This window comes from Ranitomeya variabilis, chromosome 2 (genome assembly GCF_051348905.1).
Source record: "Ranitomeya variabilis isolate aRanVar5 chromosome 2, aRanVar5.hap1, whole genome shotgun sequence".
Classification (NCBI taxonomy): domain Eukaryota; kingdom Metazoa; phylum Chordata; class Amphibia; order Anura; family Dendrobatidae; genus Ranitomeya; species Ranitomeya variabilis.
In genome coordinates, this window is record NC_135233.1 from 428,313,713 (window position 1) to 428,338,096 (window position 24,384).

The 24,384-nt window shown below is 49.9% G+C and overlaps 1 protein-coding gene across 3 annotated transcripts in view; it reads left to right on the plus strand.

Annotated features, from left to right (window-relative positions):
* TPCN2 (two pore segment channel 2) overlaps nt 1-21,850 on the plus strand; it is a 47,000-nt gene extending 25,150 nt beyond the window's left edge. For all 3 annotated transcript variants that reach the window (XM_077286948.1, XM_077286946.1, XM_077286947.1), the window contains exons 12-25: nt 5,476-5,557; nt 5,662-5,748; nt 6,624-6,743; nt 7,725-7,784; nt 8,023-8,151; nt 8,262-8,311; nt 8,481-8,580; nt 9,054-9,125; nt 10,229-10,302; nt 10,535-10,625; nt 10,709-10,791; nt 11,046-11,127; nt 11,954-12,051; nt 20,723-21,850. In XM_077286948.1, coding sequence (XP_077143063.1) covers nt 5,476-5,557; nt 5,662-5,748; nt 6,624-6,743; nt 7,725-7,784; nt 8,023-8,151; nt 8,262-8,311; nt 8,481-8,580; nt 9,054-9,125; nt 10,229-10,302; nt 10,535-10,625; nt 10,709-10,791; nt 11,046-11,127; nt 11,954-12,051; nt 20,723-20,801 — 1,207 coding nt within the window. In that variant the 3' untranslated portion in view covers nt 20,802-21,850. The remainder of the gene's footprint in view (nt 1-5,475; nt 5,558-5,661; nt 5,749-6,623; nt 6,744-7,724; nt 7,785-8,022; nt 8,152-8,261; nt 8,312-8,480; nt 8,581-9,053; nt 9,126-10,228; nt 10,303-10,534; nt 10,626-10,708; nt 10,792-11,045; nt 11,128-11,953; nt 12,052-20,722) is intronic.
* Nucleotides 21,851-24,384: the final 2,534 nt, after the last annotated feature.

The following is a 24,384-nucleotide window of genomic DNA, read 5'->3' on the forward strand; positions in this document are numbered from 1 at the left end:
GTGGGCTGTGCAATATACTACGTGGCTGTGCTATATACTACGTGGCTGTGCTACACACTACGTGGCTGTGCTATACACTACGTGGGCTGTGTTATATGCTATGTGGGCTGTTATACACTACGTGGCTGTGCTATATACTATTTGGGTTGTGTTATATGCTATGTGGGCTGTTATACACTACGTGGCTGTGCTATATACTACGTGGGCTGTTATACACCACGTGGCTGTGCTATATACCACGTGGGTTGTGCTATATACTACGTGGGCTGTGTTATATGCTACGTGGCTGTGCTATATTTCTCTCCTGTATCTGTGCATTATGAATCGTGGTATGTGTTAAAGGGGGGGGCCCACTGAGACTCTTTCGCCCGGGGCCCTCAGAAACCTGGAGCCGGCCCTGGGTAGAACGCATGGCTCGTTCAATTTTCAAGGCAGCAGGGGCATCTCTGGCTCCCGCGTTCGCCTCAGTTTGGGCTGCCAAGGCCAATCTGGCCTGGGCCAAAAATTTACAAGCTCTCCAAGCATCCGCTCCTGAGCTGTCGGACCAAGCGGTTCAAATAGCAGTTGTAGCAGATTACATGCTTCATGCAGCTCTGGATTCAGCAAGGGGAGTAGCGGGGATAGCATCAAACTCCATCACTATTCGGCGTATCCTCTGGCTGCGGGAATGGAAAGCGGACGCAGCCTCAAAGAATTCCCTCACGCACCTCCCCTACCATAGTGGGAGACTTTTCGGTGAACAGTTGGACACTATGATATCCAACGCTACCGGGGGTAAGAGTACTTCTCTTCCCCAACTCAGACCTAAACGCACTTCCAAGAAGCGTAACCAAACTTTCCTTTCAGAATTCCTCGGGCTGGTCCGTCTCGCGTCCAGCACAAAATCGTAACCGTTCCCCACGCAGGGACAACTCCCGATCGACGCAAAGGTCGGGCAAGACCTGGCAGTCAAAAGCAGGCCAGCCTAAGCCCAGAGGAGGAAAATCTCAGACTTTCTCCTCACCATGACTCACGGACTCCGGAAGACGCCACACCAGTAGGCGGCCGACTTTTGCTCTTTCATCAAGTCTGGCTGACTATTACAGAAGACAGGTGGGTCAGGGAACTAGTGTCTTCCGAATACAAAATAGACTTCACCTCCAACCCACCGGACCGATTCTTCCTCTCTGTCCCCCCAAAACCGCCAGCCAAGGCTCGTGCCTACCACCAAGCGGTCTCCTCGCTTTTTCAAGCAGGAGTCATAGTACTGGTCCCCACGACCGACCGCTTCCAAGGGTTCTACTCCAATCTGTTCGTAGTTCCCAAGAAAGGAGGCAGCGTACGGCCCATACTAGACCTAAAACAGCTCACCAAATATGTACGGGTCCGTCACTTCCGCATGGAGTCCCTTCGGTCCATCATTGCGTCCATGGAGAAGGGAGAATATCTCGCCTCCATAGACATACAAGACGCATACCTGCATATACCCATTGCACCTGCCCATCAGAGGTTTCTCAGGTTCGCAATAGGCCAGGACCACTACCAATTCATGGCTCTCCCTTTCGGACTCGCCACGGCTCCCAGAGTGTTCACCAAGGTCATGGCAGCCACCATGGACGTCCTACACTCCAGAGGCATAGTATTCGTTCCATACCTGGACGATCTACTCATCAAGGCTCCCACTTTCAAGGACTGCGAGCTCAGCGTCTCAATCACAACCGATACGCTCAGTCGCATGGGCTGGTTAATCAATCTACAAAAGTCATCACCAACCCCGAGTCAGTCCCTGACCTTCCTGAGAATGCTATTCAACACCTCCAGGGGTCTAGTGCTCCTTCCCAAGGACAAGGCACTGGCTCTCCGCCTAGGAGTTCGCACCCTCCTCCGCAAACCCCCTCGATCTCTCCTGTTTGCCATGAGAGTCCTCGGCAAGATGGGGGCGGCGATAGAAGCGGTCCCTTTTGCCCAGTTTCACCTCAGGCCTCTCCAACTAGCCATTCTCAAGTCCTGGGACAGGAATCCCTTTTCTCTCGACAGGGAGTCTCGGCTAACGTCGTCAACCAGGAGGTCCCTGCACTGGTGGCTCAAGCCAACCTTGCTAGCAAAGGGGAAATCCTTTCTCACAGGTCAATGGAAGGCTCTGACCACCGACGCGAACCTGACGGGTTGGGGTGCGGTGCACCTACACCACAGGGCAAGTGGTCCCCAGTGGAAGCGACCATGCCCATCAACATCCTGGAAATTCGTGCCATCCTCCTGGCATTGAGGGCCTTCCATCACTTACTGGCAGCCTCTCACATCAGAATACAGTCGGACAATGCCACGGCTGTGGCATATGTGAATCACCAAGGGGGGACCCGCAGTACCAAGGCGATGCGAGAAGTGTCACATATCCTCCACTGGGCGGAGGACACAGGGTCGGTTCTCTCTGCGGTCCACATTCCGGGTGTGGACAACTGGGAAGCAGACTTCCTCAGCCGACAAGGAATAGACTTGGGAGAGTGGTCTCTCCATCCCGAAATTTTTCGCCAGATCTGTCACCGCTGGGGGACCCCGGATGTGGACCTAATGGCATCCCACTTCAATGCCAAGGTCTCCAACTTTATGGCCAGAACACACGATCCGAGGTCGCTCGGAGCAGACGCTCTGGTTCAGGACTGGACCCAGTTCCAGCTTCTGTATATTTTTCCACCTCTCCCCCTGATATCCAGAGTGGTGAGGAAGATCAAACAAGAAGGAGTTCCAACCATCCTAATTGCACCGGACTGGCCCAGACGTACATGGTATGCCGACATCGTACAACTTACAGCAGATGCCCCCTGGCGTATCCCCGACCGCCAAGATCTTCTATCACAAGGCCCGTTCTACCACCAGAACTCAGGGGCTCTCAATTTGACGGCGTGGCCCTTGAGACCTGGGTTCTAACCCAGGCAGGGCTCTCGCCGGACATCATTGGAACCATGATCAGGGCACGGAAGCCAGCCTCTGCCAAGATTTATTACCGTACCTGGAAAGTTTTCTTTACCTGGTGCGAATCTCGTGGCCAGACCCCACTCCCTATACCAAAAGTACTTGGGTTTCTCCAATCGGGTCTGGAGGCCAGGCTGTCATTGGGCTCGCTTAAGAGCTAGGTGTCAGCCCTCTCAGTGCTTTTTCAAAGGCGCATTGCTACCAAGCCGCAAGTAAGGACTTTCCTTCAGGGGGTTTCCCGATTGGTTCCCCCCTACAGACGACCACTAGAAACGTGGGACCTCAACCTGGTCCTGACAGCATTGCAGGAACCACCCTTCGAACCTCTTAAGGAGGTCCCGCTCCGCCTTCTCTCCCAGAAGGTGGTTTTCCTGGTGGCAATCACCTCGCTACGCAGGGTGTCTGAACTGACAGCACTCTCCTGCAGACGGCCCTTCATGGCCTTTCACCAGGACAAGGTAGTTCTTCGTACGATCCCATCCTTCCTTCCGAAGGTTGTGTCCAACTTCCACCTCAATGAGGAAATTTTCACTATCATACCTTTGTCCGGTCCCGGTTCATAGAGTGGAGAAGGCTCTGCATACGCTTGACCTCGTCAGGGCATTGCGTATATACGTGTCTAGGACTGCGTCTTTCCGGAGGTCTGATTCTCTTTTCCTCCTTCAGGAAGGCGGCCACAAGGGTATGCCAGCTTCCAAATTTACCCTTGCCAGGTGGATCAAATCCACCATACAAGAGGCCTACCGCCTTAAGAATTCTCCTCTTCCAGCCGGTATTACGGCACACTCTACACGGGCGGTAGGGGCCTCCTGGGCCATTCGGCACCAGGCTTCGGCACAACAAGTGTGTAAGGCGGCCACTTGGACTAGCCTACACACGTTTACTAAACACTACAGGGTTCATACCCAGTCCTCAGCGGACGCGAGCCTGAGTAGATGTGTTCTGCAGGCGGCGGTGCCCTAAGTATATGGGCCTGTCTGCACAATATTCGTCCATTGCTTCCCACCCAGGGACTGCTTTAGGACGTCCCATGGTCCTGTGTCCCCCAATGAGGCGACAGAGTAAAGGAGATTTTTGTGTACTCACCGTAAAATCTCTTTCTCTTAGCCTCTAATTGGGGGACACACCTCCCACCCTGTTGCCCTTTTCGGGCTGTTGTTACTGTTGAGTTCTCATATTGTTCTTTGAGCTCGTACATAGTGGCCTTCTTATAGGCATGTCTATGTTATTCATGTTACGTTCCTCCTACTGCTTTTGCACAAAACTGGAGAAGGCTGATGCCGTCCAGGGGTGTATACTGCACAGGAGGAGCCACAGTTAATCTTTTTCAGATTATGCATAGTGTCGCCTCCTAGTGGACAGCAGCATAACACCCATGGTCCTGTGTCCCCCAATTAGAGGCTAAGAGAAAGAGATTTTACAGTGAGTACACAAAAATCTTTTTTTATACGGTGCCGAAGTTGTTTTTTTGGCAGTTTAATTAACCCCTTAGCAGTATCTGCTGCACTTACAGCGGCTGTACGCACGTACTGTGCCTTCCTCCGTGTCTATATTAATAAATTAATAAAGCCCAGATTCTCAGCGATGCAGTAGATGGCGGTATTAATCCTCTATACTGGGGATCGAGCGATTGTGGGTTCGATTGCCCTAATGGGACTAAGTAACTGTAAAAAAAAACAAAATGAATATGTGCGTGTGTGTGTGTGTGTGTGTGTATATATGTATGTGTATATATATATATATATATATATATAATATACACACCGTATTTTCCGGCATATAAGACGACCCCCCAACTTTTCCAGTTAAAATATAAAATCTTCTTAAAAGTCGGGGGTCTTCTTATACGCCGTATGTCGTCTTATAGGGCCGGTGACTAATGTGCCTTTTGGGGGGAGTGGTCCTGATGACGAAGAGGGGGCATCTCACAGGAAAGTGTGATTGGAGTATCCCCCATTACCTCATTGTAGCTGCAGTGTGGGGTGCTGGGGAGCGGCGGCGGCCACCGCCCCACAGCACAGCACCCATGCGGCACAAAGAGGAGCAGCAGCTGCCGCCTCTCCCCAGCACAGAGACCCCATGCTGCAGCTACAATGAGGTAATGGGGGATACTCCACTCACACTTTCCTGTGAGACGCCTTATATCTTTTTTTTTTTTTTTTATGGCGTTGATCACGTGGGATATAGAATAGGACGTTTTATTAGATTGTCCTTTTATGGAATGTTTTTTTTATATTACTTTCTTTCAGGTGGTCCCCCTGTTCTTCTCCGCTCTGTGTAACCCCTCAGATGCCGCAGTTGATATTAACCGTGGAATCTAAGGGGTTGATCAGTTAGAGCGATTACCAGCGGTGGCCCAGTAGCTCCTGTGCACATTTTGCTGCTGATTTTTAGGCAGTGTCGCTCAGGGGTCACAGTAATCTGTGTGTATGATGAGTGTTGTTGGGTCGGTGTACAGCGCCGTTATTTGGGCACTAACACAAGAGCGGCCATGTTCACTCCTACGAGTCCTCTCCTCTCTCCCAGGGCCTGTGTGGACAGTGAGACCTTCACTAAAGTCCTACTGAAAGTCAAGCTGGATGCCTACTGCAAGATGGCGATCATGGAGGTGGGGGCTACGGATGTCGCTGCGTTTTTTTGGGGGTTTTTTTAAGTGGAATTTTTAAATTATATTTTTGTTAATTTTTGTGGAATGTTTTTATTTTTTTGCAGCAAGCGAAATGCTGCCCCGGCGGCGTCATCTCTGCGGAGCTGTTCCAGAAGCTGTTCGATGAGCTGGATAAGGATCCGGTCAGACAGGTAATGTGCGCTTCTCTCGGCACCTGGTCCGTGCATTGTCACCAGCGGGGGGCGCCCATAGCGGTGCCAGACTGCGCAATGGCTGATTTGTGGGGGCTGAATATCGTGCCTCTGCTTTTATGTCCCATATTCAGCAGTCTGCTGCAGATTTGGGCGTCCTCTGAAGGTTGTCAGGGGCTGACAACCAACCTGAAGTACCCTGCTGCTCACACAGCTGAGTTTCTGTTGCAGTGTATCACATGCAAAACCTCAATGTTCTCCTATTGACAAACAGACCTAAAGTGTATATTGTGACAAACTGCAGCTGTGAGCACGCAGATTAGAAAGTTGCAGAAGTTTTCACTTGATGATTTGTTGGAGTTGTAGCAAGTTTTATCTTATTGGTAAGGGATAACTAGCTGCTTGAGCTCTTGGCCCGCAAAAAATCCTAAAGTTGGGGCACATTCTGGAACACAGGCATTCGCGCTCGACAATGACTTGAATGGAGGTGCGCACGCTCGACACTGACGGGTACAGAGGTGCGCGCTCATGCTTGACAGTGACGGGTACGGAGGCACGCGCGTGCATGCTTGACAATGACGGGTACAGAGGTGCGCGCTCATGCTCGACAATGACGGGTATGGAGGCACGCGTGAGCATGCTCGACAATGTCAGGTACAAAGGTGCACGCTCATGCTCAACAGTGACTGGTACGGAGGCACGCGCTCATGCTTGACAGTGACGGGAACGAAGGCATGCTTGTGCTCTCAATCTCTGTTCCTTTCCAGCATGATATTTTGGAGCTGGGTATCTGTGGGGGTCCCAGCGGTCAGACCTCTAGTACTCAGCAAGGTATCACCTATGTAACTGTGTACTTCGGACCTTTGTTTTCACAGCACCCACCGCAGCCCTCGTATCAGTCCAGGTTCCTTCAGATTTTGCAGGTCATCGGCAGCCATCGCTATTTTGACTACCTGGGAAACATTGTGGCTCTGGCCAATCTGCTCTCCATCTGTGTAAGTGATGACTGCGGTGATGTATATAGTATTTCACATTTTCACTCTAGAAAACTAAATCCTGAGCAGATGAGGCTCTCTGCTGTGTAATCGGGAGTCCCGAGCGAAGAACCCACCCTCCCTAATGTCAATGATGTACCCTAATAATTCAGGGTGTGTCCTAGTGCCAACATTTTTAAAGGGGGGATTATGCAACTGCGATGTTGATGTCTTGTCGTTGGGATAAGTCCATAAAATGTAGTTTACCGTCGTCCTCCCGCCAAGGCACGCGCCGTCGTCCTCCCGCCAAGGCACGCGCCGTCGTCCTCCCGCCAAGGCACGTGCCGTCGTCCTCCCGCCAAGGCACGCGTCGTCGTCCTCCCGCCAAGGCACGCGCCGTCGTCCTCCCGCCAAGGCACGCGCCGTCGTCCTCCCGCCAAGGCACGCGCCGTCGTCCTCCCGCCAAGGCACGCGCCGTCGTCCTCCCGCCAAGGCACGCGCCGTCGTCCTCCCGCCAAGGCACGCGCCGTCGTCCTCCCGCCAAGGCACGCGCCGTCGTCCTCCCGCCAAGGCACGCGCCGTCGTCCTCCCGCCAAGGCACGCGCCGTCGTCCTCCCGCCAAGGCACGCGCCGTCGTCCTCCCGCCAAGGCACGCGCCGTCGTCCTCCCGCCAAGGCACGCGCCGTCGTCCTCCCGCCAAGGCACGCGCCGTCGTCCTCCCGCCAAGGCACGCGCCGTCGTCCTCCCGCCAAGCCACGCGCCGTCGTCCTTCCGCCAACTGCTCAGCTGTTACAGAGGGCACGCTGCTGCTGTAAGTACAGTACCCTCTTCATCACTTGCCAGAATCTACTCCATACACTTTGTAGGTGCTGAGTCTGGTACTGCAGCTCAGATGATTTTTGGAGCTATAAGAATTAGACCCCCCCAGTGGTCAGACCCCCAGAGTGTACTACTTGGCTACTTTTTTACCTATGATTTTTATGGTTTTTGACATCTTGACAGGCTGTACTGATGATCGATGCGGAGAAATCCGGGAGCGATCGGGATGATTTCTTCTTAGGTGTGAGTATCAGTAATTTAGAATTCGTATGTAGAGGCTGCTGGAAGTAAAGGAATCGTATTTACATGTTCTTTATCTGCAGAACAAAAACGGCTGCTTCATCCTTTTACTACGTCTTGAAAATGGCACTGACGGTATTCTCACTGGGGAAAATGTCTTCCGTGCCATTTGCAGGATGGACTCGGCCAGAGGCTGCTGAAAGTAAAGGGATCACTCACTTGTTTCTCTCATCTTCTGCAGGCCATAAACTGCTTCTTCATCCTCTACTATGTCCTGGAAATGGCCCTGAAGGTTTTCTCGCTGGGGATTAAGAACTATGTCTCCTACACCAGTAACATATTTGATGGAGTCCTCACATTCATTCTACTGGTAAGTGACCGGATATTGTCATTATTCTCCGGCTTTCCAGGGGTTTTCCTGTGTGAAGGCAGCATTCTGTCTGATTGTGACCTCAGGAGCGCCTTGTCCTTGTCTTGCAGGTTTTGGAGATTGCTACCTTTGCGATATACAAGTTCCCACATCCCGGCTGGTAAGTATTGCGGGATATATGGGTCGTGTAGGTAAAGCCTCGTGCAGCCGCTGCTCTTTGGGCAAAATGGGTCCAAAAACTGCAGACAGGTGCCTTGCCGCCATAATCCCTTTAAGGCATGTAATGGAGGGGGATCGGGGGCCCTCCACTTACCATTGTTTGGTTGCAGGAAGCCGGACGTTCAGGGGCTGCTGTCCCTATGGGAAATGGTCCGTCTTGTCAACATGTTTATAGTCTTCAGATTTCTGCGCATCATCCCAAATATGAAGGTGGGTGAAACATATAGTGAGTCGGCCATACCCCGCCTGGTACGGGATCAAGCTACCACTCCCTTTAAGACTGACATAAGTGACATCACTCTGGTGTAATAGTTCAGCGAGTACTATTGTGTTGGATGCTCGGGTGCTGCCAATATCCCCACTGGAGGACGGCTGTAACGCCCAGATCAAAGATGTCCCCGATCTCGGCAGTGAGCGCTGCACTGCGCAATGCTGGTGACCCCCTGCAGCCGGGACCACCAGTACTACAGTTCTGCCTGCAGCCGCCTCTAGGGGGAGCTCAAGAGCTTACTGCATACTGCTCCAACACTGATCTCAATGATAAAACTGTATGCGATGAGCTCTGCAGCTCCCCCCAGTGGCGGCTGCAGGCAGAATTTTCAGCCTTCAACTTTTTCTATACAGTGATTTTTTTTTTTGTTTTGTTTTAGAGCTGAAGTAACATTATTTTCTTTCACTTACAGGTTATGGCACTGGTTGCCGGCACTGTGCTGGATCTAGTAAAGAATTTGCGGGCATTCGCTGGCATACTGGTGGTAAGGATCATTTATTTGGGAGTTTCTTGGTCCCAAATGTACTTCATTGCGGTGTTCGCACACATCCATAGTTATATAAAACATGTGCATGCCTGCAGCCACCACTAGTGGGAGCTTACTGTGTACAGATTATTTATTTTTGAGCGCAATGGGAGCTCCCTCTGGTGGTGACTGCAGACAGAATCTTATCATGTATCTCTGTATACAGGGAGCTCCCCCTAGTGGTGACTGTAGACGAGATCTTATCATGCATCTCTGTATACAGGGATCTCCCCCTAGTGGTGACTGCAGACAGGATCTTATCATGTATCTCTGTATACAGGGAGCTCCCCCTAGTGGTGACTGCAGACAGGACCTTATCATGTGCAGTATATCTGTATACAGGGAGCTCCCCCTAGTGGTGGCTGCAGACAGGACCTTATCATGTATCTCTGTATACAGGCAGTTCCCCCTAGTGGTGACTGCAGACAGGACCTTATCATGTACAGTATATCTATATACAGGGATCTCCCCCTAGTGGTGGCTGCAGACAGGATCTTATCATGTATCTCTGTATACAGGGAGCTCCCCCTAGTGGAGGCTGCAGACAGGATCTTATCATGTATCTCTGTATACAGGGAGCTCCCCCTAGTGGAGGCTGCAGACAGGATTTTATCATGTATCTCTGTATACAGGGAGCTCCCCCTAGTGGTGGCTGCAGACAGGATCTTATCATGTATCTCTGTATGCAGGGAGCTCCCCCTAGTGGTGACTGCAGACAGGATCTTATCATGTATCTTTGTATACAGGGAGCTCCCCCTAGTGGAGGCTGCAGACAGGATTTTATCATGTATCTCGGTATACAGGGAGCACCCCCTAGTGGAGGCTGCAGACAGGATTTTATCATGTATCTCTGTATACAGGGAGCTCCCCCTAGTGGTGGCTGCAGACAGGATCTTATCATGTAATCTCTGTATACAGGGCGCTCCCCCTAGTGGTGGCTGCAGACCGGATCTTACACGTATCTCTGTATACAAATAAGTTGAGTGCGTGTAGTAAGGACTCCTTTATTTTGATTATTTGCAGGTTTCCCCAGGTCTGATGTCAGTTTCTCTCTATTTTAGGTGGTGTACTATGTATTCGCTATCATCGGTATTGATCTGTTTAAAGGTGCCATTCCTAATCCTAGAAACATAAGGTATGTGGTGGTGCGGGCGTTACAGGCCCGATTATGATCATGTGATGATGGAGTCTTAAAGGGAAGTTCCGATCTCCTAGACTGAGGGTATATCTTGTATCGGTGTAGATATTGAGAGGCATTTCATTGTCTTTTTGGTACGCTAATGCGTCTCCTGGGGTTGGGGGTCCTGTCCGTGTCATCCGCACCATGTGTCCGTTTCTTAATCCTCTCCATGATTTTATACTTTCAGCTCCTCCGATGAAGACCCCGGGAACGAGACGTCGCAGTGCGGGTCCTTCGAGCAGCTGGAGTATTGGCCCAATAACTTTGATGACTTTGCGGTAAGTCCTGCGTCTCCTCCTCCTTGTGGCGGCTGCGAGTCGCCAGGATGATGGCATTTACATGTTCCCTTTGTGTGCGGCAGGCGGCCCTGGTGACCTTGTGGGACGTGATGGTGGTGAATAACTGGCAGGTGTTCCTGGAGGCGTATTCGCGATACTCCAGTCCGTGAGTGAATAACAGGGAATTATAGATCCACAGCGCCACTCTTGTCTGGTGGCGGGATGCGGTATTGCAGCTAGTCCACATTAGATTGTGGCTGAACTGCAATACCGGACCCAGCCTGTAATTAAAAGTGGCGCTGTTTATAAATAATGGCATTATTTTACTCCTCCTGGAAATGGAGGAATAAACTGTGTTCTGTGGGGCCGCCCCATAGATAACACCGGTGTAATATTGTCCCGTCTCGTCTTCATTCCCAGATGGTCGAAGTTGTACTTCGTGGCCTGGTGGCTCGTCTCTTCAGTGGTTTGGGTGAATCTGTTTGTAGCCTTGATTCTTGAGGTAAGAAAGACCCTGCAGGAGCGCGAACAGAGCCGGTCACCCCCCACCAGTGAGTAGTCGCCAGTCCCCGTCCCACTGTGGGGCGTCTCGTTATACCCACAGTAGACGCCCGTCCGGCCCCATAAAAGCCCCCGCTGATCAGCTGTTATCGGTGGCGGCCGCGGATTGAGGTGGCCTCATGTGATGGTTGCCGGGTCGGGCACATCTGCCTTCTATTTACATCAATAGGAGACGGATGTGCAGGACCCAGCCGGGGCCACTATCAGAAGAGGCCAACTTGGCAAGTGAGCACTTCTCGCTGATCAGCGGGGGTGCCGGGGGCTGGACCGATCAGACATTGATTACCTATCTTTAGGTAAAAGTAGTGAACATTCTCTTTAATGTACAAAATGCGCAAAAAGTTATATAAAAAAACAAAACAGAACTGTACAAGAACAACAAAGTACAAATAAATATAAAGAAACTGTAGAGAACAAGTTTAAAAAAAAGTACTGAAAAGGAATAAAAAAATTGTACAAACGATAATAAGAAAACGCCAAACACGTTTCTCCTCCGCATCGGTGCCCCCTCAGAAAGTTGCGAAAAATAATATAATTAAAAGAGGGGGAAAAACGACTGAAACCCGTTTAGGCTCCTGAAAAGCAGAAAAACAATAGAGGAAAAAAAAAAAAACAATGTTATTAAGGGGACGGTGCGAGCACAGAACTGATCACGGGGCTGCAGTACGAGGCACCGTCTGCTCTGCGTCACCACTTACGGTCGCTATTTTTTATTAGTATTTGTTTCTAAATTTATACATACTTTTTTTTTTGTCTTTATTTTTTAGAACTTTATCCATAAGTGGGATCGCAGTTACCGGCACTCGGCGGCGCTGTCTCCGTCCCAGGAGGTGGAATATCACATGACGGTTCAGCTCATGTTCAGGTAACAGTGTATATGCCGGCCGGGGCCGTGGCTGTCGCGCACCATGGGGCCCATTGTAAAAAGAGCAATACTGTTTTTGTGGTGTCACTTTGTATATAAAGGCGCCATCTGCTGTGCTTCCTAAAATGTAAAAACATTTTTAAAAAAAGTACAAAAAAAGTATTTAAAAAATTACAAGAAGTCTTAACATTTACAAAAGTATAAAAAAAAAAATTGGCAAAGAATAACCACGTCCAAAAATGCATAAATAAAAAATGCAAAAGTTAACTACAAATAAAGAATAAAAAGTATAACATTTACAGAGTAAAAGTGTTTTACTCTGTCGCCTCATTGGGGGACACAGGACCATGGGTGTTATGCTGCTGTCCACTAGGAGGCGACACTATGCATAATCTGAAAAAGATTAACTGTGGCTCCTCCTGTGCAGTATACACCCCTGGACGGCATCAGCCTTCTCCAGTTTTTGCTTAGTGTCGCAAAGGAGGCACACCTAAAGATTTTTACTCCGTTTCCCGTTTTCCGACGGGATTACAGATGAAGAAAAGAGGGTCTCCTGTGAGACCCCCGGCATGGCTCCTTCCTCGGCCCCCTATTATGGGGTGCCCAGTTGAAGTTGAGATGGCTATTCCCCATGCTGCTCCTTCCCCAACCTCTCGGGTGTTGGTTCGAAGTTGAGACCCCCCTCCTTCCCCAATTCCTTTTGGTTTCTGGGTTGAGGTCGAGGCGAGGATAAAGGCCCCTGAAGGTGTGTGACAAAAGCACCCTCCCTATCCCCCTCTGGGGGTATTAGGTTGAGACACCTCAGGTAAGGCCTGTACAGGCAGCATCCTACAGCTCCCAGCAATGGGCCAGCACACTGCGCCTGCATCCAGGGACCCCAGCCCAGCTGCGGGCTCCTGTTGGGGCCGGGGGGAGTGCAGGCAGGCATGGCACATACAGACACAGGGTTCCCTGCGTCCCTGTCTCTGCGGCAGCACCAGCTCTATACTGCCTCAGGGGGACCCCAGCCGGGCTCCCCCTTCCGCTTATAGCCCCACCGCCATCCTGCCTTCAAATCCGGAGGGGTCCGGTTCAGATCCGACCCCCTCCCGGACTTTCGCGCCGGCCTGGAGCCCTTCTGGGCCTCAGGCATCTAATTTAGGCCCCGGCTTCGGCCTAGCTGAAGCAGTAGCCTCCTCTCCGCCCCCCGGCCCGCCCCCCGGATGACAAATATGACACTCTACAGTGTCATACAAGGGGCGGATCGAGACAGAAAGGGCGGGTTTTTTATAGCCTTGCCGCCTTTTTCCAGCTCTCCGCCCCCTTCTCCTCCTCTCTCCTCTGTCTCTGCAGCCATTTTCGGCTGCAGATTAACCCTGCATCTCCCGGTCTGCAGGACCAGGCAGCCAGTCTCCGGGGGGCACAGGACTGTGGATTTTCGGCGCTGGACCTAGGGGTACACTGGTGGGGTAAGATCACAGCTGGGTTATCTTTACTCAGCTGTGAATCCATATTACCTATAAGGCTCCCCTGTAGGTTCTCTACCCCTGTAAGGTCCATCTGCTGGCAGCACTTCTGCACTCTGTGCACTATGCCGGGCTCAAGGTCTAAGAGAACCAGGCAGAACTGCTATTATGCATTCTGCACAGCCTGCGGGACCGCTCTCCCCAGTAGCAGCACGTACCCGCATTGTCAGAACTGTATACAAACTACTGTGTCACAGCCTCAAGAAGCCCCTGCCAATGCCTCGGTGTCTAATGCCACACCGGAATGGGCTACTCAGTTATCGCAATCTATGACGCAGTCTATAGATAACCTAACTTCCACATTGCTTCAGGCTCTGCAGGGTCATGCCCCGGCTATGACCGTTACCCAACAACGGGAGAGCTTGACTCAGGAACAAGATGCCCCTGGCACATCCACGTCTAGGTCAGGACGCAAGCGGATCCATAGATCAAGTCCATCTGCGTCATCCCATAGCACACGGTCATCCCCCTCTAGGGAGAGACACCGTTGCTCCAGGTCATCTAGACCGTCCCATTCCAGGGACAGACAATGCAGATCTCCGCAATCCCCAACCAGAGAAGGCCTCCTCCCCAGCTCACCCAGCAGGGGACGCCTCAGTGATACACAGAATTCGGAAGGCATCTGCGACTCTGACTCAGACAGAGAAACTGAGGGGTCCCTGATCCCAATCCCTCCTAGCAATACAGCGCTAGTTGAGGACATAATATCGTCCATCCATCGGGTGCTGGACATTTCTGATCCGCCACCAGAGGCCCCAGAACATCAGATTTCCTTTGAAGGACCTCTGAAGCCGCCTAAGGTTTTTTCTAACCACCCAGAGTTTAAGGCGATCCTTAAAAAACAGCTCTCACAGCCTGAGAAAAAAATTGCTAATCGCAAATATCTGGAGGCGAGGTACCCCTTCCCACAGAAGGACACCAAGGAATGGACAGATCCACCTGAAGTGGATCCCCCAGTCTCCAGGCTAGCAGCACAGACCCTCCTTTCACTGCCAGATAGCTCAACCCTAAGGGACGCAGCAGACCGGCAGGTAGAACGCATGGCTCGTTCAATTTTCGAGGCTGCAGGGGCATCCCTGGCTCCCGCGTTCGCCTCAGTTTGGGCTGCCAAGGCCATCCTGGCCTGGGCACACAGTTTACAAGCCTTCCAAGCATCCGCTCCTGAACTGTCGGACCAAGCGGTTCAAATTGCTGTTGTAGCAGATTACATGCTCCATGCAGCTCTGGATTCAGCAAGGGGAGTCGCGGGGATAGCATCAAACGCCATCACGATTCGGCGTATCCTCTGGCTGCGGGAATGGAAAGCGGACGCAGCCTCAAAGAAGTCCCTCACGCACCTCCCCTACCTCAGTGGGAGACTTTTCGGTGAACAGTTGGACACTATGATATCCAACGCCACAGGGGGTAAGAGTACTTCTCTTCCCCAACTGAAACCTAAACGCACTTACAAGAAGCGTAACCAAACTCGATTCCGATCCTTTCGGAATTCCTCCGGCTGGTCCGTCTCGCGTCCAGTACAAAATCGTAACCGTTCCCCACGCAGGGACAACTCACGATCGACGCAAAGGTCGGACAAGACCTGGCAGTCAAAAGCAGGCCAGTCTAAGCCCAGAGGAGGAAAATCTCAGACCTTCTCCTCCTCATGACTCACGGACTCCGGAAGACACCACACCAGTAGGCGGCCGACTTTTGCTCTTTCATCAAGTCTGGCTGCCTATTACAGAAGACAGGTGGGTCACGGAACTAGTGTCTTCCGGATACAAAATAGACTTCACCTCCAACCCACCGGACCGGTTCTTCCTCTCTGTCCCCCCAAAACCGCCAGCCAAGGCTCGAGCCTACCACCAAGCGGTCTCCTCGCTTTGTCAATCAGGAGTCATAGTACCGGTACCCACGACCGACCGTTTCCGAGGGTTCTACTCCAATCTGTTCGTAGTTCCCAAGAAAGGAGGCAGTGTACGGCCCATACTAGACCTAAAACAGCTCAACAAATATGTACGGGTCCGTCATTTCCGCATGGAGTCCCTTCGGTCCATCATTGCGTCCATGGAGAAGGGAGAATATCTCGCCTCCATAGACATACAAGACGCATACCTGCATATACCCATTGCACCTGCCCATCAGAGGTTTCTCAGGTTCGCAATAGGCCAGGACCACTACCAATTCGTGGCTCTCCCCTTTGGACTCGCCACGGCTCCCAGAGTGTTCACCAAGGTCATGGCAGCCACCATGGACGTCCTGCACTCCAGAGGCATAGTAGTCGTTCCATACCTGGACGATCTACTCATCAAGGCTCCCACCTTCAAGGACTGCGAGCTCAGCGTCTCAATCACAACCGATACTCTCAGTCGCATGGGCTGGTTAATCAACCTACAAAAGTCATCACCAACCCCGAGTCAGTCCCTGACCTTCCTGGGAATGTTATTCAACACCTCCAGGGGTCTAGTGCTCCTTCCCAAGGACAAGGCACTGGCTCTCCGACTAGCAGTTCGCACCCTCCTCCGCAAACCCCCTCGATCTCTCCGGTTTGCCATGAGAGTTCTCGGCAAGATGGCAGCGGCAATAGAAGCTGTCCCATTTGCCCAGTTTCACCTCAGACCTCTCCAACTAGCCATTCTCAAGTCCTGGGACCGGAATCCCTTTTCTCTCGACAGGGAGTTCCAGCTAACGTCGTCAACCAGGAGGTCCCTGCACTGGTGGCTCAAGCCAACCTCGCTAGCAAAGGGGAAATCCTTTCTCTCAGGTCAATGGAAGGTCCTGACCACCGACGTGAGCCTGACGGGTTGGGGTGCGGTGCACCTACACCACAGGGCACAGGGCAAATGGTCCCCAGCGGAAGCGACCATGCCCATCAACATCCTGGAAATTCGTGCCATCCTACCGGCATTGAGGGCCTTCCATCACTTACTGGCAGCCTCTCACATCAGGATACAGTCGGACAATGCCACGGCTGTGGCATATGTGAATCATCAAGGGGGGACCCGCAGTACCCAGGCGATGCGGGAAGTGTCACATATCCTCCGCTGGGCGGAGGACACAGGGTCGGTTCTTTCGGCGGTCCACATTCCGGGTGTGGACAACTGGGAAGCAGACTTCCTCAGCCGACAAGGAATAGACTCGGGAGAGTGGTCTCTCCATCCCGAAATTTTTCAACAGATCTGTCTCCGCTGGGGGACCCCGGATGTGGACCTAATGGCATCCCATTTCAATGCCAAGGTCTCCAACTTCATTGCCAGAACACACGATCCGCGGTCGCTCGGAGCAGACGCTCTGGTTCAGGACTGGACCCAGTTCCAGCTTCTGTACATTTTTCCACCTCTCCCCCTGATATCCAGAGTGGTGAGGAAGATCAAACAAGAGGGAGTTCCAACCATCCTCATTGCACCAGACTGGCCCAGACGCACATGGTACGCCGACATCGTACAACTCACAGCAGACGCCCCTTGGCGTCTCCCCGACCGCCACGATCTTCTATCACAAGGGCCGTTCTACCACCAGAACTCAGGGGCTCTCAATTTGACGGCGTGGCCCTTGAGACCTGGGTTCTAACCCAGGCAGGGCTCTCGGCAGATGTCATTGGAACCATGATCAGAGCACGGAAACCAGCCTCTGCCAAGATTTATTACCGTACCTGGAAAGCTTTCTTTACCTGGTGCGAATCTCGAGGCCAGATCCCACTCCCTTATTCCATACCCAAAGTACTTGGTTTTCTCCAATCGGGTCTGGAGGCCAGGCTGTCCTTGGGCTCGCTTAAGAGCCAGGTGTCAGCCCTCTCAGTGTTTTTCCAAAGGCGCATTGCTACCAAGCCGCAAGTAAGGACTTTCCTTCAGGGGGTTTCCCGATTGGTTCCCCCCTACAGACGACCACTAGAAACGTGGGACCTCAACCTGGTCCTGACAGCATTGCAGGAACCACCCTTCGAACCTCTTAAGGAGGTCCCGCTCCGCCTTCTTTCCCAGAAGGTGGTTTTCCTGGTGGCAATCACCTCGCTACGCAGGGTGTCTGAACTGACAGCACTTTCCTGCAGACGGCCTTTCCTGGCATTTCACCAGGACAAGGTAGTTCTTCGTACGGTCCCATCCTTCCTCCCGAAGGTTGTGTCCGACTTCCACCTCAATGAGGAAATTTCACTACCATCCCTTTGTCCGGTTCCGGTTCATAGAGTGGAGAAGGCTCTGCATACGCTTGACCTTGTCAGGGCTTTGCGTATATACGTGTCTAGGACTGCGTCCTTCCGGAGGTCTGATTCCCTTTTCCTCCTTCCGGAAGGCGGCCACAAGGGTATGCCAGCTTCCAAAGCTACTCTTGCCAGGTGGATCAAATCCACCATACAAGAGGCGTATCGCCTTAAGAATTCTCCTCTTCCAGCCGGCATTACGGCACACTCTACACGGGCGGTAGGGGCCTCCTGGGCCATTCGGCACCAGGCTTCGGCACAACAAGTGTGTAAGGCGGCCACTTGGACTAGCTTACACACGTTTACTAAACACTACAGGGTTCATACCCAGTCCTCAGCGGACGCGAGCCTGGGTAGACGTGTCCTGCAGGCGGCGGTGCCCTAAGTGTACGGGCCTGTCTGCACAATATTCGTCCATTGCTTCCCACCCAGGGACTGCTTTAGGACGTCCCATGGTCCTGTGTCCCCCAATGAGGCGACAGAGTAAAGGAGATTTTTGTGTACTCACCGTAAAATCTCTTTCTCTTAGCCTCTAATTGGGGGACACAGCTCCCACCCTGTTGCCCTTTCCGGGCTGTTGTAACTGTTGAGTTCTCATATTGTTTCTTGAGCTCGTACATAGTTGCCTTCTTACAGGCATAATTATGTTATTCATGTTACGTTCCTCCTACTGCTTTTGCACAAAACTGGAGAAGGCTGATGCCGTCCAGGGGTGTATACTGCACAGGAGGAGCCACAGTTAATCTTTTTCAGATTATGCATAGTGTCGCCTCCTAGTGGACAGCAGCATAACACCCATGGTCCTGTGTCCCCCAATTAGAGGCTAAGAGAAAGAGATTTTACGGTGAGTACACAAAAATCTCCTTTTTTTTTTTTTTTTTTTTAATCTACCGTATATACTCGAGTATAAGCCGACCCGAGTATAAGCCGACCCCCCCTAATTTTGCCACAAAAAACTGGGAAAACTTATTGACTCGAGTATAAGCCTAGGGTGGAAAATGCAGCAGCTACCGGTGAATTTCAAAAATAAAAATAGATGCACCATACCGTTCATTATGGCCCCATAGCTGTGCCATATAGTGCTCTGCACCGTTCATTATTGCCCCATAGCTGTGCCATATAGTGCTCTGCACCGTTCATTATTGCCCCATAGCTGTGCCATATAGTGCTCTGCACCGTTCATTATTGCCCCATAGCTGTGCCATATAGTGCTCTGCACCGTTCATTATTGCCCCATAGCTGTGCCATATAGTGCTCTGCACCGTTCCTTATTGCCCCATAGCTGTGCCATATAGTGCTCTGCACCGTTCCTTATTGCCCCATAGCTGTGCCATATAGTGCTCTGCACCGCTCCTTATTGCCCCATAGCTGTGCCATATAGTGCTCTGCACTGTTCAGAATTGCCCCATAGCTGTGCCATATAGTGCTCTGCACCGTTCAGAATTGCCCCATAGCTGTGCCATATAGTGCTCTGCACCGTTCAGAATTGCCCCATAGCTGTGCCATATAGTGCTCTGCACCGTTCAGAATTGCCCCATAGCTGTGCCATATAGTGCTCTGCACCGTTCAGAATTGCCCCATAGCTGTGCCATATAGTGCTCTGCACCGTTCAGAATTGCCCCATAGCTGTGCCATATAGTGCTCTGCACCGTTCAGAATTGCCCCATAGCTGTGCCATATAGTGCTCTGCACCGTTCAGAATTGCCCCATAGCTGTGCCATATAGTGCTCTGCACCGTTTATTATTGCCCCATAGCTGTGCCATATAGTGCTCTGCACCGTTCATTATTGCCCCATAGATGTGCCATAGAAAGCTGTGCTGCTGCTGCTGCAATAAAAATAATAAAACACATACTCACCTCTCTTGCTTGCAGCTCCTCAGCGTCCCGTCCCGGCGTCTCTCTGCACTGACTGATCAGGCAGAGGGCGGCGCTCACACTATATGCGTCATCGCGCCCTCTGACCTGCACAGTCAGTGCGGAGAGAGAGACGCCGGGAAGACAGAGCGGCGCCCGGCGGGTGGAACGCGGACAGGTAAATATGACCTGCTCCCGGCGTCCCGCTCCTTCCCCCGGACAGCTGGTCTTCGGTGCCGCAGCCTCTTCCTCTGTCAGCGGTCACCGGCACCGCTGATTAGAGAAATGAATAGGCGGCTCCGCCCCTATGGGAGGTGGAGCCGCCTATTCATTTCTCTAATGAGCGGTCCCACGTGACAGCTGAACAGGGGAAGAGCTGCGGCACCCGGAGACCGTGGGACGGGCAGGGGGAGCGCCGGGAGCCCCGGAAGCAGGTAAGTATGCCTCAGCGCCCTCTCCCCCTCACCCGCCGACCCTGCCGCCGACCGTGACTCGAGTATAAGCCGAGAGGGGCACTTTCAGCCCAAAAATTTGGGCTGAAAATCTCGGCTTATACTCGAGTATATACGGTACTTTTTTGTACTTGCTACTTTTAATACTTTTTGTAAATTTGTTTGCACTTTATTTGCAGTACAGGTTTGATACTTTTTTGTACTTTTTTACACCTATTTTGTATTTTCTTTTTTGTAGTTTTATCAGTATTTGGACAAATGTTTTTTTTTTTTTTTTTTGCAAAACAATTGTACAAATAAAAAATAACAAAGTACAAAAAAGGAAGGACATGATGAAAATACTGCTAAACTAAAAGTCTCTGCAAGCTGATGGCAAAAAAGGTCTCTCGTGATCTTGGGCCCATGGTGACATTAAAGTTCACCCCCAGGCGCCCCCATGCGCCTCTGACTACCCCTTTTCTGTTGGAACAACCCTCTGGGGATCGGCTGATCACAAAATATTCCTCTGTAGCAGCTGTAATCTGTAGTGAGTGTTCAGCTTCCTGCAGCACCTCCAAAGGTGAAGGGGAGTATTACACTAGTGCAGATTGAAATCAATAGGGCAGGAAAGTGCTCCAGAACAGAGGTCACCCCACGAAACTCGGAAATTGCAAAATGATTTATTTATTTTTCCCCTGCACAGGGAAGACTTGGAGGAGCCGACGGACGAGGAGCTGCTGGACCGCTTGCATCACCACCCGCACCTCCACCTCTCCAGATGACACTCGCTGCGCACAGGTCCCTGTAAATAAGTGGATCTGGAGCAGGACAATCAGGGAATGAATCACTCGGAGCTGCCAAACTGAACCTGACCTTGAGCTGCGCCCCTCCGCTTAGCCTCCACATAGAGCTGCCCCGTCGTGGTCCTCCGCCCACAGCGCTGATTCCTGGACGGATCATTTTATTACTTCTGATACAATTGACATCTTGATTTTATAGTGATTCCGGTGACTTTCAGCCTTTGTGTGTGACGGCGCCGGTAACACATCATGATTTCCCCCAGAAATGGCGCCACACCGGTCTACAGGTTGTGTGCGGTATTGCAGTTCAGTCCCATTCACCTCAGTAGAGTTCAGTTGCAATACCAGACACCACCTGTAGACAGGAGTGGCGCTGATTTTCAAAAAGGTGTTGTGTTTTGTATTGGTTTTTTTTTTTTTTTAATGATCTTGGACAATCCCCGTAACTGACGGGTCTAAGAAGACAGACACTGACACAAGGTCTTGGAGTATTGGGGTCATTCTTTGCCCCATCAGGCCAGCAGGACGTTGTGATTGGTAGTACCCCCCCAATCATGGCGATAAAGTTGCATATTTTTGTATGAGTCGTTCTCCCGCAAATTATAATTATGTATATAATAATTTTTTTTACCTCTACTCTAAAAATAAATTTTGCATTAAGTATTTTGTACGATTTGGATTTTACAGGCTTTTTTTTTTTTTTTTCCGCACACTTTGCTGGCTGCAGAAGGAGTTAACTGAGGGTCCATCAGTGAGCGCGTTCTGACCAAAGCGTTTGTAACTCTTCTCTCTTTTTCGGATCTCCTCACTGCTGATTAATGACCACATCAAAGTGGAGTTGAACTTCGTTCAGCTGCGAGGAGCTCAGGGGGGAAAACATTACAAATTTTCCCATCAGGTGGAGCTCACTGATGGGTTCTCTGTGAACTCTTTCCACAACCAGTAATGTGCAAAGAACCTGTAAACACCAAAAGGTGCAATATGTATAATGAAGAGCAAAAATCATTTTTGAACCAAAAATGCATCAATTTAAGAAAAAGAAAAAAAGCCCCTTAAAGTGACCCTGCCCTTTTACATGAAGAAGGTGGCTCTCTACATCTTCACACTTTGGAGATGTTCGTCACCACCTTGCAGTAAAGCGACACCTATGATCTAGACTTTCTACAGAGAACTCAGAAGAAGATGCATTTCCCTCAATTCTGTCTTTAAGGAGTTTACAAAATCCACGAGTGTCCGAATGCCGCTGCTTTTTCTATGGTGGAGCTCCTCGGTCGGACAGTCATTTATTTCTGTGATTTCAGATGACCTTAGAATAAGAAAACATGGCTGCTATATTCCAAAACAGCGCCACTATTATCTGCAGGTTGTGTGTGGTATTGCACCTCAGCTACATTCGCTTTAATGGTGCAATCCCAGAGACGACCTGAATTACAGGGGTGGCGCTATATAATTTTTCTAATACTAAATAACTCCCTTTTAAATTATTTTTTTTTTCTGACTTTATACTACACTGGTTGAATTCGCTGCAGTTCACTTTTTGCCTGAAACTTGTATTTTTTTCATGATGATGTATGACCAGTGACGTGTCCAATCCTCTAGATTTTATACTTTGATATTTCTGCCATCATTAATCCGATTTCCCTAAAGTAGTAAAATGAACATTCACTCTATAGGGTGTGTTACATGCAGTGCAGGGCCTGAAAATAGGCTATAAAGAACCCCTAAAATAAAATCCTTACCCCCTCAGGCTCTGCCCTTTGGCAGAAATGTTCCTTTAAAAAAAAAAAATATACGGTGTGTGTATATATATATATAATGTGTGTGTGTGTGTGTGTATATATATATATATATATATATATATATATATATATATATATATATATATATATATATATATATATATATATATATATATATATATATATATATATATATATATATATATATATTATATCATCATGGAGGTTAAAGACAGAGGAGGTTGCATTAGACATTTGGCTGCTGTCATGGTTTAAAAGACAAACTGTCACTTGCCAAAAATATGTAATCTTGTTATTTGGTGTGAATGCCGCTGTTCTCCTGAATCCGGCGATGTCTTTCTCTTGTTCCTGCTCCTCTCTGTTCCTGAGATATGGCCTCTTCTCCTTGTTAGTAAATCTAGTATTTTTAGCCAACTGGGTGTGACCCTCAACTTCTCTGTGGGTGTGACCTTAATGACTGCGCCCACTTGGATAACAAAACTAGATTTATATACAGGGAAGAGGAGGCCGTATCTCAGGAACAGAGAGGCGCAGGAAGAAAAGAAAAACATCAACGGATTCAGGAGAACGACTGGATTTAAACAAGGTAAAAAGTGTGTGTGTGTGTGTAATCCGGTAATTTTAATTTTTTTTCCTGCACCTCTCCCTTCCTGAGATATAGCATCTTCCCCATCTATATAAATCAAATCTTGTTACAAGTAAGCGTGGTCCTAAAGGACACGCCTAGGCAGAAAAAATTGAGGGTCACACCCAGTTGGCTAAAAATACTAGATTTATAATCAAGAATAAGAGGCCATATCTTGGTAATGTAGAGGCGCAGGAAGTAAAAAGAAAAACATCGCCAGATTCAGGAGAATAGCGGAGTTTATATCTGGGAGAAAAAAATATAAATAAAGTATATATAATATAATCTATCAAGTTCCAGGTCCTTTTTCATTAATAATTAAGAACATACAGTTACAAACACAATTGTGTGAATTCTTTACATTTTTTGTTTTCCACATTATTGTATTTAAAAATAAAAAAAACATTTTCCAGATTTTTTTCCTATACTGTGATGTTACAATCTACGCGTTCATGCGGCTCCTGAAACCTACAATATCTCATCTTGGTTTTGTGAAACTTTATTACTGTATCTGTTATCTAGTGATCGGCCAGCAGAAAGTGTTTGTTCCCTGCAGCGCCCCCACGGGAGAAAAGATGAATTGGGGCTCTTGCACACGTCCTGCTATTTCCGTTACTGGAAAAAACAGTATGTATCAGTGTCCATATGTGTAATCCTTGTGGCAGCCGTGTGCCGCATCAGTATCACATGTACCAGCACCTGGGAATCAGTGGTACAGTTAGTGCTGCTCCCCAGTGCCCAGGTGCAGAAGACAACTCAAATGATTCTCCCTTGCTTGCACTAGTGCTAACATGGGAGAATGTTGAGAGTTGTATTCAACTGATAACTACGAGAGCAGGTGGAGGCTGATGGGAGTATTCATCAGCTGCCGGCTGCGCAATAAATAAATAAAATAAAAAAATGATCCCTGTATTTTTGATAACCAGCCAGACAAAACTGATAGCTGTGGGTTGTAACACCCAGCTGTAAGGTTTTGTAGGACTGGTTAACAAGAATAGAGGGGGTCCTCATGCTGTATGTTTACTTAAATAATTAAAAAAATGGTGTGGAGTTCCCCCCATTTTAGACAACGAGCTTTGCTAAAGCTGATAGCTGGTATTCTCAGCCATGGATATTGCCCCCCCGCCTAAAAATATCAGCTCGAAGCCGCCCAGAAAAGGCACATCTATTAGATGTGCCA